We start from the raw sequence: 19,533 nt of genomic DNA, 5'->3' as shown, positions 1-19,533 counted from the left end.
GGATTGGTCAGAAAAAAATACATATATTTATATATATATATATATATATTTAAAGAAATCCTGCAGAATAAAAACAGTCAAACCCAACGTTTTTTTAGCTTAGAAATAAAGTTGGATTAATTGCCTTTTATTTTTGTTCCTGCATTCCATCGCTAGAAAATATGATTAGATGACATGTGGGAGAAAAAAAAAAGAAAAAGACTTAAACGGATATAATGACAAGATGAATGCAGTCGTAGGTGGGGAACATAACTGGATTTCAAATTTATTGGAAAAAAAAAACAATAATGCAGCACCATGAATCATAAGACCTGTACGTCTCAAGTACAATATCAGAAGTCTACAGTGAAGTAGTACTAGAGTGAAATAACAAAAAAAAAGAAAAGAGTCCAGTGGGGATGAAAGAACAGAAAACAACAAGAACGTTGGAACAGACGGAGAACTTTGTGAGAAAAAAAGAAAAGAAAAAAAAAGGGCTGTTTTTTTAAATGTTTAGTGAGAGAACATGGAAGCTGGTAATCATATGGAATGATCCTATCCAGGGAGAAAGCTCCTCCTCCTCCCGGCCTCTCTAATGCATCTTTAGAACGGATGATTGACGTGTTGACCTTGTATTATATCCCGCCCCCTCCCCCAACCCCCCCCACCCCCTCCCCTTTCCAAATCAAACACTTATTTACTGCAGCACAGACTCGGCCACTCGCCAAATCAAAAAATAAAATAAAATAAAAAGTAACGTTGACCAAACCAAAAAAAAAAAAAAAAAAAGAAGTTGAAAAATAAAACAACTCTTTCAGTTAACATATGCATCTCAGCATTTATCCGACCTGGTTACCATGACGACAGGTAGGGTTCTTTTATCTTTTTTTTTATAACTTTGTACAGACGTTGGTGTGGAAGTTTTGACGTTCCCACATTACAGAGCCTGTTTGCACAGTCCGGCACATGACGAAACACTGGGGACAATTTCAACTTACATGTGATTTCTTGCTTTGTTTTTTTTTTTTTCTCCAGAATGTGTAAATCCAAATCGTTTTTTTTTTCTCTCTCTCCATTGATTCCGTTAAATGATGTCCCGAGTCAATGATTAGCTTTGTGCAGAATGTGGTCATTTGTTTTTTTTTCTGAAAATAAAGAAAGAAAAAAAAGACAGAAAAAATAAGGAAAAAAAGGAGAAATCCGTAAAGAAGTCCGTGCTCCTCTTAGGTCTGTACATTTCTCCCTCCCCGAAACGCCCCTGAGCCCAATTTCACTGCAGGTTTTAGGGGTTTGAGGAGGTACGCAGCTTCATACACACACACACACACACGCACACACACGCACGCACGCACGCACGCACGCACGCACGCACGCACGCACGCACGCACGCACGCACACACGCACACACACACACGCTCACACATACTTGAACAAGGTCCTAAAAGCTTCCTGACTGTGTCCTTACTCCCGGCCCCTGCAGAGGGGAGTGCTGGAACTGACTGAGGCTTGTCCCTCTCTGTGGATAGTGAGTTGGAGCAGAGGCCGACAGCAGCCTGGAGCTGGCCTGCAGCGCCGCCTGGCCCGGGCTGCCAGACTTCAGGCTGCGAGAAGCCTGCTGCTGGCTCCCTCTGTTGGCCTGGGTGCTCGAGTCTGTTTTAGTCTGGCCTGGGTGGGCCCTGGGTCCCTGGGTGGGAGTCCCCGCCAGGCCGCCGCTGTTCAAAAGGCTGGCTTTTAAGTGGCTGCTGCTGCTGCTGCCGTAGCCGTGGCTTACGTCCACGTTACTGCTGCCACTCTGCTGGTGTAGAGAGCCCGCCGCTGCTGCTGCTGGCGACCTGGAGTCTGACGAGGAGGTGGGGGCGGGGGTGTGAATGGGGAAGGAGGATGGAGGGTGGTCCTGGGACAGGCCCGGGTGGGAGGAGGGGAGGCGCGGGTAGAAGTTCTGGCCTGATGAGGGACTGTAGGAACCCCGGAATGGAGAGTTGGAGGTCTGCTGGATGAATGATGGGCTGTCGGTCTGCCGGTGACTTTCTGATGACTGAACACACACACAGACACAGACAACTCACTACACCTGTTTAAAGCTGTGCTTGTGTCAATAAATTCCCATGATTACAAGATTAATTTATAATCTGAATGAATCAAGTGTAGATCTACTGTTGGATGATGGTTAGCGTTTGACAGTGTAAGTAGGGCTAAAAACCATGTTCATACATCACATAGTGTGTGTGTGTGTGTGTGTGTGTGTGTGTGTGTGTGTGTGTGTGTGTGTGTGTGTGTGTGTAGCGGACCTGGTGTGGGTACACAGATGGACTGTATCTGTGTGGACTCTTCATAGGAGAAGCCATGGACACAGTCTGCATCTCATACCGCTCTGCATCTGAAAACAGGACAACTACATGAATTTAACATGTTTCATAGACTGGCAGCAGGAGGTAGAGACAGTAAATATAGATAATAAAACTATATTCTCAGTCACATACTTTATGTTTACAGTCCTCTCAAGTGTTCTCTTTTTTAACATAATCAGCTGAACAAACAACAGTGTTTGTAATTGGGAAGTATGATTGGCTCTTTATTTGAGTGCATCTGAGGACAGAAGTCACAATATGAAATGATTTCTGCTTTAGGTATATGTTATTAGAATTTACCTGTATCAAGTTAATTAATACAAGTCTTGGAAAAAAGGAATGAAACACTGAAGGTTATGTTGCTGTGTGGCTCTATAGAGAAATATCATACTTAAAATAAACCATGAATAAAATAAACGAGTATACTGTTTAGTTTATGTTTTGTTCAAAATAAAATGAGTTCATCTTTGTCATCTTAAACCATGTTGACAGATGAGATGTATCAGCATTTCTCTGAGCTTTAGTCACAGTGACAAATCTTCCCATCACTTCCTCCTGACAGATGACATTTCTGAATGTTGTGAATGTGGAAAACTCCAGAGGCCTGTACTACGAAGCTGGATTAACCTATCCAGGATATCTCTCCGTTACCTGGGTTGATTTATCCAGACATTCGCAGTCTAGGATAAGCGGTACTACGAAGCTGGTTATCAACTCGGTAAATCAACCCAGGGTTTTCCAATCTGGATCTCTGTGCGCTCACATAAAGGGGAGGTGTTTGCAGCGTCTGACCAATCACAAACATGGAGAAACCCTGCAGAGCAGCCTACTTTACCATGGAGGAGCAGACAATTATTCTTCAACAATATGAAGAATTCAAACATCATCCAGACCAAAAGCAACACTGTTGCAGCAGCAAAAACCAGGAAGGAATGCTGGCAGAAAATTGCCGACTCTGTTAATGTGTAAATTCATGAGATCATACAATATTAATTTATCAGACAATATAAACGGACAGCACTCTGATCACACAATGCCACTTTATTACGGCACAGACGTTTGGGGCAGAGCGCTTCCTCAGTGCCCTTCCTCTCATAAGAGACATTAAGTTAGTTTAATATTCAACATTCAAAATACAAACCTATTAACCTTCAACCATTTGAGTGAATGATGTCAAACCAACTGTATAAAAGACTAATATCCCTCATGTGCCTCAAGGCTTATTTTACAAATATATATTTTCGTCATTGTTTTACAATTAGGCCTACAATAAATAAATACTGTTATTATGCTCCCTGACCCTTTGATCTCAGGATGTCAAACCTACAGAATAATATCCCCCACGTGCCTCAATGATTATTTTTTAAATATATATTTTGGCCAATTAAAAAATTGCATCTATCACTAAAAGCTCATTCTCTCCTAAGCGCTCCTCTCGCGATCCGCGCACCAGTGTTGACAGGATCTTCTAAGAATGGGCGGGTCATTTTCTAAGAGAACTGATTGGTCAGGAGGTGGTGCTTTTGTACTCATTGATCTCTTATCCAGAACATAACCTGCTCCAGAGCAGGTTAGCCGTTCAGCATAAGTTACCATGGTGATTTACCCCGGTAAGAAGTGAACCAGCTTCGTAGTACGGAAAACCCAGAGTTAACCCTGAAGTTATCTCGATAAGAGAAAATCCAGCTTCGTAGTACAGGCCTCAGCTGTCATGTCTCTGATCTTAGCTGCAGCAGAACTGACTTTTTAATGTTGGGATTTCAATGCTTGTTTTTTATATTTCTTATGTGCTGAAACATTTAAAAATGAACAGCAGATGGTTTGTTACACAGACCCATGTGAAAAGTTGAACCTGTTTGGAAAAGGGTGGGCACTTAACACTTAGAGATGATTGGATGAACCATCTGTCTATCAGCGTCTTACCTTGTGAGGCAGCTGGATTTGCGAGATCATGTAAGAATCCTCATGGGACAAAAAGGATTGGTCAAAAACGAGTGATTCAGATGTGAGTGTAGGATTCAGGTGTGATCTCATGAGTCCAGCTGCCTCACAAGCTAATCAAACTAATCTCTTCACTCTTCATACCAGATTCTTTCTCTGTAGAGCCGTCACTCCTCTTGTATGTTCGCTCCATCTTGATGCTTCTGAGCACCCGCTCCAGAACCCCCTGACCTTCCCTTAGACGTTCCACACTGGTGGGAACCATCCTAGGAAAAACAAAAACAACCTCATTATAGTTTTTAACCAGTCAACTCTGATCAGAAAACAAATCTTGAAGACTGTGTAAAGTGAATTCAGACATTTTCTTCTAAACACATTAAATAGGTCATAAATGTATTTCTAAAAAAGGTGTAAAAAGCATTTCAACCATTGAGATTTGAATTGTGGAGCTAGGCTTCACAAACTGTGTTTCAACATTTCTGTGCTCAGGATTTAGTGGACGGGTCTTAGAATCACAGCCGTGTTAAACCTGCCCCTGCTGCTGTAGAGGTATAAATACATTCAGCACACACTACTACTACTACAGTCTACAGTTAGCCAGTTAGCTGCAGAGCTAGCAGTTGAGTTAGCCACTGAGCTAGGAGTTGAGTTAGCAGCAGAAAGCTCTCAGACGTAGCGTCCATGTTTCTGGTAGAGGTGGTGACTTTGATTGACAGGTGACACTTGGTAGGGGGCGGGGTTTCAGCGAACTAGGCAGCCACGCCCACAGCGTTTAGGAGCAGAGAAAGAGGCTGATTTTTACACAACTTTGAAGACTAATTTCATATATTTGGTGATTTTTTCAATCAGTCAAATTTGGCAGGGTGGTTAACAACACACTTTTCTGTGGTAGGTCAAACTCAGAACATATATTTATTCTTACTTTACACAGACTTAAAATGTTCTTAAATGTGAAATATTTCATGAGTGGCTCTCTCTCTCACCACTGGTTGTTGCTCTCTGGGCGTCTGGACTGCACCGCTGAACCCTGGTGGTCTGGAGGACTGACCTCCTCTATCTGTGGTATGGAGGGGGTCTGCGCCGTAGAAGAGAAGGAGCTGTGCGGGGAGGCTGGCGGCTGCATCTGGGGGTGGTGGGGGTGGGAATGGGGATGGAGGTGATGGGAGGATTCCTGGTTGTAGTGGGAGAGGGGTCGAGTGGGAGTGCCGCCCAGGGACGAGCTGCTGCTGCTGCCGCCAGCGCCTGCAGGCTCTGGGTCGCGCCCGCTGCCCTGCTTCCTCTTCCTGTACTCCAGCAATGACACCTGAAGGCAGCAGAGGGAGGGGAGGTGGGGAGGGGGGGTAAGCTATTTAACATCCTGCTGCTGGGAAACAACACACAAACTTCATGTCATTCACACTGATGCTGGAGCTGCTGATTCAATCACATCATTCAACAACAACAACTGCACTGAGTGATGAGCAGACTGCATGCACCACACCAGAGACGACTCACCTGGAAACAGTATTTACAACTATTCAATATGACAAAAAAAAAAGAAAGAAAACATCATCACCATGGAAACCACCTGTTTACATGACAATGACACTGTGTGCATCAGTTTTTAAAATTTTTTTATTTCCATTCCATTAACATAGTTGACAGCCGTGAGACAGGCTGGGTTACAGCTTACTGTGGATCGCTGTGTGTGTTCTCAATGCACTGTTAGTCACATACAGCATCTGAAGCTTTGACGAAAGAGCAGGCAACTTTGAATGCACCACGCCATGATGCAACCACGCTGAAACGACGACTGCACAAACACTCATGTTCACGTCCATGGGAGATTCTCACACACACACACACACACACATAAAACATATACACACCTCCACTGTTAATGAGAATGAGAGCACTCATCCCAGCTTTAATGTCGTTATGACACAGAAAAAGGCTTGTGGGAACAGAGTGGAGGGGGTATGGGGGGTTATGAAGGAGATACTGACATGGATGATGGCTCTTTGTGTGAATCTTAGTGTTAGATTACATACAGGAGAGACTGCAGGAGGCAGCGATGATGATGTCAGGAGGACTGGGATTCAGGGTCTGAACGTAACCTCCAAGCTCCAATGTGAAGGTTTTCTTGAGTGTGTTTCATAGAGATATCTACATCTGGATAGAATTCTAAATAACAACTGTAGTAGTAAATCTGACTTTTTGCAATATCTGTATTTTTGGTTCACTATTAACCAGTTCAACTGTGCAATATATATGTGTATATATATATATATATATATATATATTTATTTGTTTCCACATTAACATCCATGCAATGACAATATATAACTCAGGTATATTATCATCACCATCAATATTACCCTTGTACATTTTTTACTATATTTTTCCTATTATTTTTGTATTGCTTGTGTACTTATCATTTATTGTTCTTTATTCTTTCAATTGATGCTCTTTTATCTCTTCTTTAAATCTTTAAACTTTTCTATTTGTGAAAGCTTTTGGAAATGTCTGACTTGCTCTATTTATAGTTTTTACAACTTTTAATTGATTTTATTCTGTTACTGTTTTACTTCTGTTTTGTTTTCTTCTGTAAAGCACTTTGTTAAGAAAACTTCTATATAAAGAAAGTTTATTTCTATTATTATTATTATTGTTATTATCATCATTATTGTTATGTAATTTTACCCACTGTGTGACTAAGTGTATATATATTGCTTCTCTGTGTTATACAGCATGTGATTCTATTCAAAACGTTACATTAAAAGCAGACAGATGACATTTCTTTAAAAGTAATACAGCAATTATTTTGGCAGGTGAACATTCATCTGGGCCAGTTATTTACTTTTCCTTAAAATCTTGGCAGGTGAGAATCTTAATAGTGTTTATATTTCTATATATCACTGTGATCACAAAGCAATATCTGAAGAACTTAATGTTGAAATGTTGTAGCTTCTTATCTCAGTGTTCAGCTTTACACTTTTACACCAGAACATTGAAATGTTCAGTTTAAGATTACATTATTTAGGTGGGGACTGACGAATCATGTTACCATGGCAACCAAAAACTATAAAAACTCATCCCTTTTGTCGCAGCCTTAATTCACCCTGAGCCCCAGGACTTTCCCACGGTGCCTTTATGATGATGCATGTTGCTGACAAATTCGGCCTTGCTTACAAAGTGCATACGAGGAGGAAGAGGAGGAGGGGGGAGTTTGGAAAAAGCCATGGATGAAGATGGAGCAAAAAGACACATGGGGGGCTTCATCTCAACACCATCATGAACAACTCATGAACCGTCGGCCTCTTGTGTAGAAGGAAAAGGCGATGGATGAAACCTTTACACGCTTCGATGACTGAAATGGTGTCGTAAATCAAAAAAAAAAACTCCTGCTCATGGCTTTAGAGTCGGAACTCCAATGTAGGTTTGGAGGAGGAGGAAGAAGAGGAGGAGGAGGAGGAGGAGGAAGGGGAGGGGCGGAGCTGTCGGAGCATGGGGGTGGGTGTTGTATGCGGATGCAAGAGAAGAAAAAAAAAAACAATATTTAACATGCACACTTCTAAAGAGATGTAGTTGTAGGGAGAATATTCACCATATTTTGTACTGGCTTGTATTCACTTCTTACAGCTATAGCCTGGTAATCTGGCTTCCCTGTCAGCAGACTAATGGTATGCTGGTTGGCCCTCTGCCTTGGAAGAAAAGTGGAAGAGAGACTTGGCAAAAAGTGTCAAGGAGCAGCGAGGAGGGGGGTAGAGGAAGGGGGGGAGGAGGGGAGGGGAGGAGGAAGGGTCAAAGCTACAAAGTGGAAATCATTGCAGATATACACAGAGAAATGGTCAGGTGTGTTTTTTTTTTGTTTTTTTGCTTGTGGATTTGGACCACCTGACACTAATAGATCTACTTAAGACAAAAGTCAACGGGCAAAACACAGAGCAAAGAGGGGAGGAGAAGCACATCATGAGGTTTTTCACTCAAAAAGTCATTCGTGCTTGAGAAGGAAACAGATGAAACTCCTTTTTTATTTTACCTGAAAAACTATCTGACGCCACAAACATATCAACAGTGTGTTTTTGAAAAGACGTTAAAACGTAGAGAACTTGCCTTCTTTTTTTGTGGTGGGTTGCTGGTGTGAGGAGGTGTTCCACTATCTGGGTAGCCTCCACCGTAATGAGGCTCACCGTAGGGCGACATGGAGCCGGGGCCCATGTCCCCCAGCAGGCCCTGGCCGCTTATGGAACTGTGGAAGGACTCCGCCGGGGAGAAGCCTCCCTCCGATTGGGAGAGGCGGCGGTCGGTTGCCATGGGGTTCCCCAGGTTGGCGTTGAGAGGTGAGCAGGTGTATATGAGGTTGAACTCTGTCCTGAAGGCCTGCTCCCTGTTTTGGGGGGTTAGGTCTGAGGGGGTGGCGCCTGGGTTTAAGGAGCTGGCCCCTACGGATGAGGGGCCCTGGGAATCGTGGCTTGAGGGGACTCCGGGAAGGGAGAAGTCATCAGAGGTGACGGCCACGGGGCTCTCCAAGCTGGAGGGGAGCGACAGGTCTGGGAACTGGGGACGAGGGACGTCAAAGTCTGTCTGGAGACACGGCTGAAGAAAAAGGAGGGAGAGGAAAACAAGGAGGGGACAAAATGAACGAGACGTCTGAGTAACGAGTCGTCACTTAGCAGCATGTTGTCTGCATTAACTATCAGGAGTTAGCAGCAGAGAGATGTTCATGTACCTCAGGAGAGATGGACTCTGGCCGGTGAACAGGAGACGCCTCAGGGGAAGATATGTTCTACACATCAAACAAAGACTTAGATTAGAAACTCCTGCATCAAACACACATGATGTGTTCCAAATACTAATTCAATTTGATCATCTGCCCAAGAACATTAACAGCTGATTATGTTCTATTGGTGTTGAACTCTAGCAGTTGTTCTTATCTTTAATCCAGAACAAAGATTGGTTATATCAAGCAGCAAAACACTAATTTATCCTATTTGATTAACAATGTTCCACAGATATAATTTAGAATAATTAGCAAACTTAATATTTAATATAGAGGTAGGCCTGTCACAATAATTATTGACTTATTGTACAATAACATAATTATCAACATCATCATGTCTATATATGGACTTATCATATGATACATGGACATGACCTTGATCATTTTTTGACCTCAGTATTTCCACACTTCACATTAGCAGCTAAGAGGCTATTCATGTCACATTGGCTAAGCTAGTAGTGACATTCCTCACTGTGTACGTCCTGAGTGGAGACTGCAGAAGAATTAAAGTTAAATAACTGTCCTCAACCTCAACAGTCTGTGTTTTTACACAAGTGTAGCACCCACTCTCCAATCCCACCCCCACCCCCTTGCATTATTATGCTTTTATATTCTCATTATATCAGTGGTATTAAATGGTCTTCAAATGACAATAATATCACAGTTATCGTGACAGGGCTTGCTAGATTTCTTGTATAAATAAATACTAACATTTTATTTAAACCTGTTTCGCTACTTTTTCTCTCCTACTCTTAAACCAGTTCTATGTTGGGGCAATAAAAAATCCTCCTAAAATAACTGCCTTTAAAATAATGATTTGATCTGAAAAGAATGAGTTAGCTATAATAATATGTTATATAAAATAAAGTAAATATGAACACTCAAAAAGTTATTCATTATCGTTGTGTGCACTAAAGTGCCATGTGAGCTGCTTTATTCTTTACTGCCCGCCTTAACCTATTGAAATTTCATTGTACATCTATAGAAGTCACTGACATTATAACAGAGTCTGGGCTGGTAGCTATGGATCAGCTGTTCCCCAAACAAGTTTTAAATGACAATCACTGAGCTGGATGTCCTTCTAGATTGTTGTACTCTTATGTATACATTATGTAACATATAAGCTGACAGCCGTGTCAGGATCTGTATCTGTGGATCGGTGTGTATATGGTCGCTCTCTCACTTCAAATTGCAGCGGCGTGTTGCAGCGGCTGGCGGGCAGCGAGGGCATGGGCGAGTACACCAGGCCGTTGGGCAGCAGCGAGCCGCAGGGGTTGTGGAGCAGCGGGTGGAGGGGGTCCTCTGGGAGGGGCGGCGTGATGGGTGACAACGGGCGAAGCAGGTGGTCTGAAGGTGCTGGTGTCATCTCCAGCATGTACTTGGCGCGGCGCTTCTTGAACGGTGCATTCAGATCTGTTTGGAAAAAAAGTCAAGTTGGTGTAATTAGATTTTCATAACATTTCAAATACACTTTATATTCACTTATTTCTAGCACCAATAACACTCAGTTGCTCAGTTCTGATCTACACTTCATTTTTTGCTTATACCATTTGCTTCTAGAATAAAAGAACCTTCTCCATGTACGAAATTAAATTTCTGATGCTGCAGCAGTGAATGAGTCATCTAAATGGAGGTGGAGGTGGTTGTTACGTACCGCTGGACAGTGGGTTGGGGGTGGATCTGCTGCTGGTACTTTGCTGGGAGGAGGTGGACTCTGTGCCGTCCTCCACACTGGCTGAGTAGCTTTCATCCTCTACCTGCTTGATCCACCTCTGTATGAAGATACAACAGTAATGTCTGGTTAATAACAAACACTTCATTTGTAAGATCTCCTGAAAAAAAAAAGAAGCTACATTTAACTGATATTACGGACCTTTTTGAAGCAGCCGTAAGTGCCGTCCATTTGGAGCGGGCGGGGTCGGCGTCTCTCGGGGTTGAACGGGGAGCCGAAGCGGACGTAGTGTCTGGGTGCGGTGCAGATGAGCGATGAGTGGGAGAGGCCTGGCAGCATGTTGAGGGTGGTGGCCAGCACCGTGGGGTCAGTGGTTATCCGCAGCGGCCGCTCCACAGGCAACTCTTGGTGGACCTTCTCCCCTCCGGGTATCTTGTCGTTTAACCACTCTGTCACCAGGTACTGAGACCACGCACACACACACACACACACACACACACACACATTCATCATCAAACTCTTGATTTTAAAAAAGCAAGATACAGATGTGACTCGGCGAAAACAGTGTAACATCCTCTAACCTTCTTGGTTTTGGGGTAACGCAGGTTGCCTCTGTTGATGCAGCTTAGACCGTGACCGTCTCCATCTAGGAGATGACTGGGTCCCTGCCCGCTCTCCCCGTGACCTAGCTCAGCACCGTAGGGGCCCTGAGATCCCTCCTCGTCCAGAGCGGTGCCTTGCTCGGAGGATGATGGCGTGGCTGCCACTGCTGCGGCGGCCGCTGCAGCTGCTGCCTGCTGAGCAAGGGCTTGACGCTGCCGCCGGGCGCGCTGGGAGGAGCTGGAGCGGTAGCGAGAGATTCGACTTTTGGGCCGGGGCTTGGTGGGTCGCGCGGGTTTAGGCGGAGCGGCTGGGGCAGGCAGGTTGGTTAGTGAGGTCTTCTCTTCGATAGATGGAGCCTCCTGTGAGAGTGTGTGAAGAGGATAGGATTAAAACAGATGCCTGAGAACAAAGAATAGATGAACGGGATACAGATTTTTTTCTCTCACTGACCACGACGTAGGTGGTGCGCCGCGTGCTGACCCCGACTCCTGTGTTGTGGGGTGCTGGGGTGTTTCCTGCGGGGTTTCCTGCCCCCTCCTCAGTTTCCACACCCTCCTCCTTTACATCTGCTCCTCCCACTCTCCTCCGCCTCCTTTCCAGACTATTAAATGTCTACATGAAGACAGATAACACAGTTTAGCCCAGTTAACGGAGACATTTTGTCTTTTCAATTACTGGACTGGACTCAATCATTAATATAAACATGTAGAAGGGAATGGTAGATTATATAGCAGCTGGATTGGAAAATTGTTTAAATGACGTACTCTTTTACTGGAGATGGCAACCCCATTTTCATCCACCTCTCCTTCTTCTCCCTCTTCCACCTTCATCTCATCCAGCAGTCTCTCCTGATGGCACACAAACAGACAGAGAGCATATGAGGAATGTCATCCAGCAGGAAGTAAAAGCAGGTATTTAAAACACACACAGACACACACACACACCTCTGCATCACTGGTCCCTTGCAGGTCTTTGGCCTCCTGGTGCTGGTCGAGGGTCTGGCTGCCGTCCCCGCTCAGGCAGCCCTCCAGCTCTCTCCTGCGGGCCTTCCGCCGTCGGGTCTCGGCTCCGACAAGGGGCGAGGGGGGTGGCAGGGAGGGGGGGCTCAGCAAGCTCTCCCTGGGGCTCAGGTTGTGTTTCTGCACAGGGCAGTTCTGGTTGCCCTTATGGCAGGCACAGTCCACTTTGTAATTACTGGTGGGTTGATATGAGAGAGGAGAGGAATCGTTTATACTTCAGGTTAATGTTGGATGGATTGGAGTTACTTTTCAATGATTCTTAGAGAGATGTGACGTGATGTGAGGAGACAGAACCTACCAGCTATTGAACTCGTAGTCAAATCCAATGGTGACCTCAGCGTCCTTTGTGATTTGACTGACAGCGTAGATACAGAGGTGGATCATGCCTTCAGCTATCATATGCCGAACCTGTGAGGAGTAACCGATGGATTATTTATCTTAGTTAAAAAGAAATATTGAAAGAAAGCAAGCTGACAGACGAGAAAACAAAAAAAAACACTTAAAGACTGACCTCAGCATTGGGTGTGCAGGACCTCCTAATGAAGCGGGCATCGTTTCCAAAAGTCCGAGCATCGACACACATCTCTACATCGTTAAACTTTGAGTAGAACAGCACGAAAGGGTAGGGTCTGTAAAAACAGGAAGGTGAAGGTGTGAAAAGCGGCACACGGGTGAGAGTAAGCAGCTTTCTTTGAAGCACACAGTGTTGCAAGCTCATCACTCATGTATCGTGACTCTTACTTTTTGAAGAAGTGCCCGTTGACCTCAAACTGTTGCTTGAGCATCACCTTCCCCCGATATTCTATGATGAGAGTGTCTGGTTCCAGGTTCTTGGCGGCTCGGAGGATCTTTCTGTGTTTCTGCACCCGTGTGACCCGGCCCAACTGCAGCTACACACACACACACACACACACACACACACACACACACACACACACACACACACACACACACACACACACACACACACACACACACACACACACACACACACACACACACACACACACACACACACACACACACACACACACAAGATCACGTTAGTCATTTACAGCTGCAGGAACACATTAAACATGCTATATTAAAAGTGATTGTTTATGGTCTTTTTTATTTTACTTATTATATTTGATGTTTTAAACATCTTTATTAATATTATCATTCTGTAAGTTTTACCTTATCAATTTTATTTTTTTGTTTCTTTTGTCTTTTAAAATCTTTTTTAAACCTAGTTTTAGTTCAGTTTTTATTCAACTTTATCTCTTTTATTTCATTTTACTTTTGTCTTTTTAATCTAATTAAGCCTAGTTTTTTTAAATCTTATTTTTACTTAATTTCTTTCAAGTGAATTGTTCTCAATTTTCTTGTTTTTGTTTTTATAATTTTTTGGCCTCATCATATTTATCACTTGTTCTGTCTCATTATTATAGTGTCAAATAACTGTGAAGCACTTTGAACTACATTAACTTGTATGAAAAGTGCTGTATGAATAAAGTTTGATTGATTTGGTTAGACAGTTGTGACTGCTAAATTAAGTTGACTAGATTGTTTATCTTTAACATTAAGCATGAAAAAAATAACTTATTCCCTTTGATGTCCTGAACATAAATGTATTTTAACATATAAGCTAAATCAATATGTTTGTTTTCAGTCGTTCAATAGTGAGTCTGGATGAGGACTAGGAGGGGCGGACCTGCATCTGTGAGCCCAGCACCGTGTTGTTACAGGCCAGCTCGGTGCGGTTGATGGTATCCATGGCGTCGAGCGATGCGTGGATCTGCGTGGTGGCGGGAGGCGTCGCCGTGTCTCCCTCCGTCTTGGAGACGTTGGTGCTGGCGGCTCGGTGGAGCTGGAGCAGCGTCAGGACGTCGGCGCTGTACTGGTTGGCCAGAGCCTCGTCGTACTGGTCCGTCCACTGGCGGATCCTGCTCTCCCATCCCTCTGCCGTGTTCTCGTCCAGCACGTTGGCCTCTGTGGTCGAGTTCTGGACGGAAGCGGAAGACGGAGAGAGTTGAAGACTGGAGTTTGCTGTCAGCTTCACGCCTCTATTCTTCTACAAAGACAGTCAGTGAATCTTACCTTCATCCTCATAGATTTCCTAGAACCCTCTCTGAACGCCTGAAACAAGAAAAAAAGAACCCATATCATCACATGTACATGTTAAAACAGTCAATATTCTACAACCAAATATAACATTTGACACAACACAGAACACAAACTGTTGCCCACCTTGACTTTCTTGCCCTTCGGCGTTCCGCGAGCCTTCTCCGTGCTCTTTTTCCTCTTTTTGGATTTGCTTCTTTTGACCCGGTTGACTGTGAGTTTGATGCTGGTGGGCGTGTGCTGGGTGGCGGTGTAGGAGATGGTGGAGGGTGACACCTCTTCATCCCCGCTCTCTGTGGCGCTGCTCTCTCCAGCTGTAACACAATACGCAATACAAAAAAAAAAAACGGGTATATGCAATGAATGAATGTATATATATATATATATATATATACACATATACACACACACACACACTATATATACACACACTCTACACAGGTCTATGAAAGAACTAATGAATGAGCAGTGAATGTACCTGAGACATTTTCCGTTTTCCTGTGTTGGCCTTCTGCTCCTTTCCTCCTGTCCAGTCCCCTGCAATTATAATGACACAACACATCAGGACCAAGATACAGTCAAATATTAACCCTGAAGTCACACACAGAATAGGTTGTTGCATAAGTCAGAACTGAAAGAGGAAAAATGTCATTCTCTTATAATGCAGCTTACACATGGAACAATCTGGAAAAAGGTCTTGGAATTTATTTTTTATTTTTTTTTACCATCAATACAGCTGTTCAAATGTCTTATCTCAGACATTGTTTTATTTGATTGTAACTGTTTTTAAACTTCACTGTATCTTCATAATAGTTTCTTTCTTTCTTTGACCTAATATAATTTTGTGTTATTGTCTTGCTGTTAATGTTTCTTGACAACACTGTAAATGAGGATTCCTCCTCAATGGTCTTTCAAGGTAATATAATGGTTAACAAAATTAAAATGGTAACAGCCTGTGCCATAATTTAACACAAGTATCATTTAAAAAGGGGATTTTGGCCATTAACAAAGCCCTGATGTCATGATTTGAGCAATGTTTGCACCATTTATTAAGTATGTACTATTTTTATTATTTGTATATTCCATCTTATTTTACATTCATGTTTTTATTTCTTTCTAACATTGCTCTATGCTTCTATGCTGCTTTTATGCTTTTATGTGAAGCACTTGATGTATGTCATTTCTTTTGTTGTAAAGCACTTTGAGCTGCATTTCTTGTATGAAAGGTAAACCAGGGCCAGGGCCGGTTCACCGCTGCTTGCAGCTTTAATTATTATTATTATCATTATTATTATTATTATTATTATTATTGTTATTGTTAGTAGTAGTAGTAGTAGTAGTGGTAGCAGTAATAAGTAGAAGCAATATTAACTATTAAGAAAAGTCTGCTTACACAGTAGTTGGAAGATTTTGAATTTCCATGAGTTAAATATTGATGTTATTATGTTGAAATGACACCAGAACAGATAAACTTGTAGCAGTCTAGTGACTCCACACTTTTCTCTGTTTCTCACCTGCAGTTGTCACATTTGATGAGCAGGCCATCCTGCGTCAGGCTGCAGTGACACCAGTTGGCCACGGCCCCGTCCTCCTCTGAGGAGCTGTCGCTGTCGGCGGAGTTGTCCTCGGCGGTGTCGTGATAGCGGGAGCTGCGTACCACGCCGTTGAGGTCCATGCGGGGAATGATGGTTTGGGAGAGCGGGGAGGCGGGTGGGGTAGGGGGAGGGGGCGCGCCATAGTTGTGATCCTGACAACACACAACGGAAGACTGTTGCATCTTCAAACAACGGGTGTTCAGGCAAAAAAAAAAAAAAAAAAAAAGGAAAAAGGAAATAAAAAAGGGAAAACGGAAAATGGAGACGAATGAAAATGAGGGCAAAAAAACAGGTATGTGAAACAGTACAGCTGTTAATAACGGAAGTAGTTTGTGGTTACAGAATAGTAGGATAGACATTTATGTATTTATTCAAGCTAGAGGCACCACCAATCCATCTTACTCTTACTGTTCTACTTTAATAGAACGAGGAACTTGAGAAGATTAGGAAAAAAAAAGAAAAGATTGGATAGATTAAACTGAGTTATCATTTTAGCTTTTTTTTTTTTTTTTTTTTTAAATATTCACAATTACAGCCAAACTCATCTGTGATTAACAGAGAGCTCAAACTACTTTTTTACACAATAAGAACATGCTATGATTAGAACTGATGATTGAGAAAAGAGCCGTTTGAACTCACAGCATATGGTAGTCCCCGATACCCATGACTCTGTGCGCTCCCACAGCTGTGGTTGTTGTAGTTTTTCTCATTCACGGCGGGGCTTGCTTCAACTGACTCAGGGCTGGAAACGTTTATTTAAAAAAAGAAAGAAAAAAAAAAAGGATTATTTTTTAAAAAAGAAATAAAAAGAAAAAAAAGAAAAAGAAAAGCACATGTTTCCACTATGCAGTTCCAGAGCTGTTACGTAAACAAGTGTTTTAATAGAAAAAAAAGAGACATCAATCAGTCACTAGATGGCACTAAGAGCCTAGAGTTGCTCTCCAGCCTTGGGAGAACAGCAATTTAGGAAATGGAATGTGTGCCGCCATTATGTTATGCAACTCCTTTTGCCCTTTAGCAGAGGTCTGTCCAGACAGTGAATAACCTTGCTTATCCCCTCTCCCACCCACTGGCCTCTACATGTAGACCAAACTTACATGGAATAGAATGAATGTGACTAAATGTTACATTTTGTATCTCTGAGCACAGACAGTGTCAGGATCAATCTGCCTGACTGAGGTTTTTTGGAGGAAGCTAAAGGGGGCCGTGAGTAAGGGGGGGGATGGGAGAGGCCGACTGCATTCCACATTACCTCAGTCACTTAAAGCAGGCTTACCTACAGACACATGGCAACTGTTCTTACTGTGGACAGTAACTCAGACACTACTCAACACAGCTGTAGTCTGATGTGGAGATAGTCTACCTCCCTCATAATGATGGAGGGAAGGACAAGACAAGAGGAAACAGTGATAAAAACAAACAAACAGAAAGAAACAAATAATAATTACAGAGATGATAATTAGGCTCCTGAATGTGGTTTGTCCCTCCTGACAGAAATGTGCAAATGATTGCTGTTATATAGAGACACCTAGTGCATCTATGCCTACATAGTTTCAAATGAAACCTTCCACATTCTCTGCTAGATACCATAAAGAGGAGGAGGCTCTGCTCTAAGTGCAATCACTAAACTCTCTGAACTTTCAAAGTGGCGCTTTTTGGTGTCAAAAATCTCCCTAGAGCCACTAATACAGGGGTCAGGTGTTAAATTGCTTCATCTTTTAGACGGTGGCATCACATACTGGATTTCTGGTTAAGTTTAGTCTTTGGTGGACTGCGCTTCCCGTCTCTTGGGGGGTTGGGAGGGGGGGAAGTTTCTCCAGCATATTTTTGTGTAGAGGAGAGAAAACTGCTGACAGGACAGTGGAAGGAAAACATATTCATCACAACCCCAAGGTGCTACAGTTGTAGAGAGATGTGAACAAAAAAGGGGGGAGGAGGGGGGTTCTGCAAGGTTGCGTGAAGATATCGTGTTGCTTAGGGCAAAAAGAGCTGGCCTATGGACTACTATTATATTAAACTCACTATGTCACGATGGGTTCAAACCTATTATTACAATCAGTCTTGTACAGTTTCTAAAGGGGAAAAACTGCTGGAAATCTTTGGACTCCCCTCAAAACTCCCTGGTGGTTACTGACACCAAACCTGAGATGGCTTATGATAATATAACCTAATTAGTAAGTTGTGGGGGGGAATGTGGCGACGTCACCAGAATGAGGTAACATTAGTCACATACAAACCTCCACTTTCACCAAATTATCTACGGCCCTTATTTGGACATGAGTGAACACAGCAGATGTTTGTTATAAAAGGTTAAACAAGCAGAGTGTGCAAAAAATATGTGTGCACAGTCATTTAAAAAGTTTGGTTGAATTATTTGGAGCTGCATTTTGCCACTGCATTACATCACTCCATTCAAGGTGATTTGAATGGGACAAAAATAAAACCCTGGTCGCAAAAGAGTGAGAAAAAAAAAGTAGTGTGAGACTACTTTCGGGTAGCGACCGTCTGAGGCGTGTGCGGTACTTACTCTGATCCAGCAGCCATATCTGAGTAAGACGTTTCAGGTGTGGTGACTCCCAGCGCGATTACTATGCTCATGACGTCCAGCACAGCGACGCGTGGGAGTGGGGGGGAAGGAGGGCAGGATGGGTCGGGGAGGAAGGGGGGGGGGGGGAAGGAAGGGAGGGAGGGAGGGAGGGGGAGAGGTGAGGGGGGAAGGGGGGGAAAGGGGGGAGGGGAGAGGGTTAAATCACAGGTTCCCGACTAAAGCGGCGGACCGCTCCAGAGGTGGGGCGCCGCCGAGCCGTAGCCCACGGCTCACGGTCATGGGGGACCTGGGGGGGGAGAGAGAGAGAGAGAGAGTTTAAACACTTAAACACACACACAGTCACAGTCAAAAAGCCTGCTACGCCAGTCAGCATATCATGTGATATGATGGAAAAGAATGTCACTGTCTTTAAAAAGGTGATTGATTAATTATGGATTGAGGCCTCTGACAGCTCATATTCTGATCTTTACATTCACTTATTCAATAGTCAATGAATTATTAACATTTTGAAGAAACACTAGTCAACCATATGTGATGAGATACCATGACTATGAGTGAGCAACCACATACAAAACAACCAGATTCATATGAAACTCTTCCTGTTTTGAACCAATCATTCAATGAGAGATCATTCAAGTGTGCTGCCTTTCAAAGTAAAACCAGTTTTCATTTGATCTTACCACCATGGTGGACATTACAGTTTTGTTTTATTCTATTTTATTCTTTACATAAACTAACAGGATATCATTCTATTGCATATTTTACAGCCTGCTTTCTACCTTCAGTGTGAGAGAAACCAGCAAACCCTTAAAGTGAGCTAACTTGCATAATCCAGCGACATGGAGATGAGACACCTACGTGGAATGCATTTGTTAGTAGTGTTAGGAATGACACCTGTGCTTTTCGTGCTGTGACACGTCAACATATCCGCCATGACATGAGCAAAAAAAAAAAAAGGCCATA

The 19,533-nt window shown here is 43.2% G+C and overlaps 1 protein-coding gene across 4 annotated transcripts; it reads right to left on the bottom strand.

Annotated features, from left to right (window-relative positions):
• Positions 1–852: 852 nt before the first annotated feature.
• On the bottom strand, positions 853–18,635 carry setd5 (SET domain containing 5). Of its 4 annotated transcripts, none has more exons than XM_053315354.1 (23): positions 18,550–18,635; positions 16,662–16,764; positions 15,942–16,204; positions 14,906–14,964; positions 14,554–14,741; positions 14,404–14,442; positions 14,018–14,308; positions 13,066–13,214; positions 12,836–12,953; positions 12,623–12,732; positions 12,250–12,538; positions 12,070–12,153; positions 11,756–11,917; positions 11,284–11,664; positions 10,904–11,164; positions 10,685–10,802; positions 10,214–10,443; positions 8,980–9,036; positions 8,364–8,846; positions 5,252–5,571; positions 4,413–4,534; positions 2,268–2,356; positions 853–2,014 (listed from the first exon to the last, which is right to left on the bottom strand). In XM_053315354.1, the coding sequence occupies exons 1-23, from the start codon at positions 18,618–18,620 to the stop codon at positions 1,418–1,420; spliced, it is 4,584 nt and encodes a 1,527-aa protein (XP_053171329.1). In that variant the 5' UTR covers positions 18,621–18,635; the 3' UTR covers positions 853–1,417. The 4 variants fall into 4 exon arrangements, with proteins under 4 accessions (XP_053171329.1, XP_053171331.1, XP_053171330.1 ...); XM_053315356.1 differs by having other exon boundaries at positions 12,250–12,499; XM_053315355.1 differs by having other exon boundaries at positions 15,942–16,174.
• Positions 18,636–19,533: the final 898 nt, after the last annotated feature.

The sequence above is a fragment of the Scomber japonicus genome, chromosome 3 (genome assembly GCF_027409825.1).
Source record: "Scomber japonicus isolate fScoJap1 chromosome 3, fScoJap1.pri, whole genome shotgun sequence".
Taxonomy (NCBI): Eukaryota; Metazoa; Chordata; class Actinopteri; order Scombriformes; family Scombridae; genus Scomber; species Scomber japonicus.
Note: the sequence above shows the minus strand (reverse complement) of the source record. Positions and strands in the feature narration are given on the sequence as shown.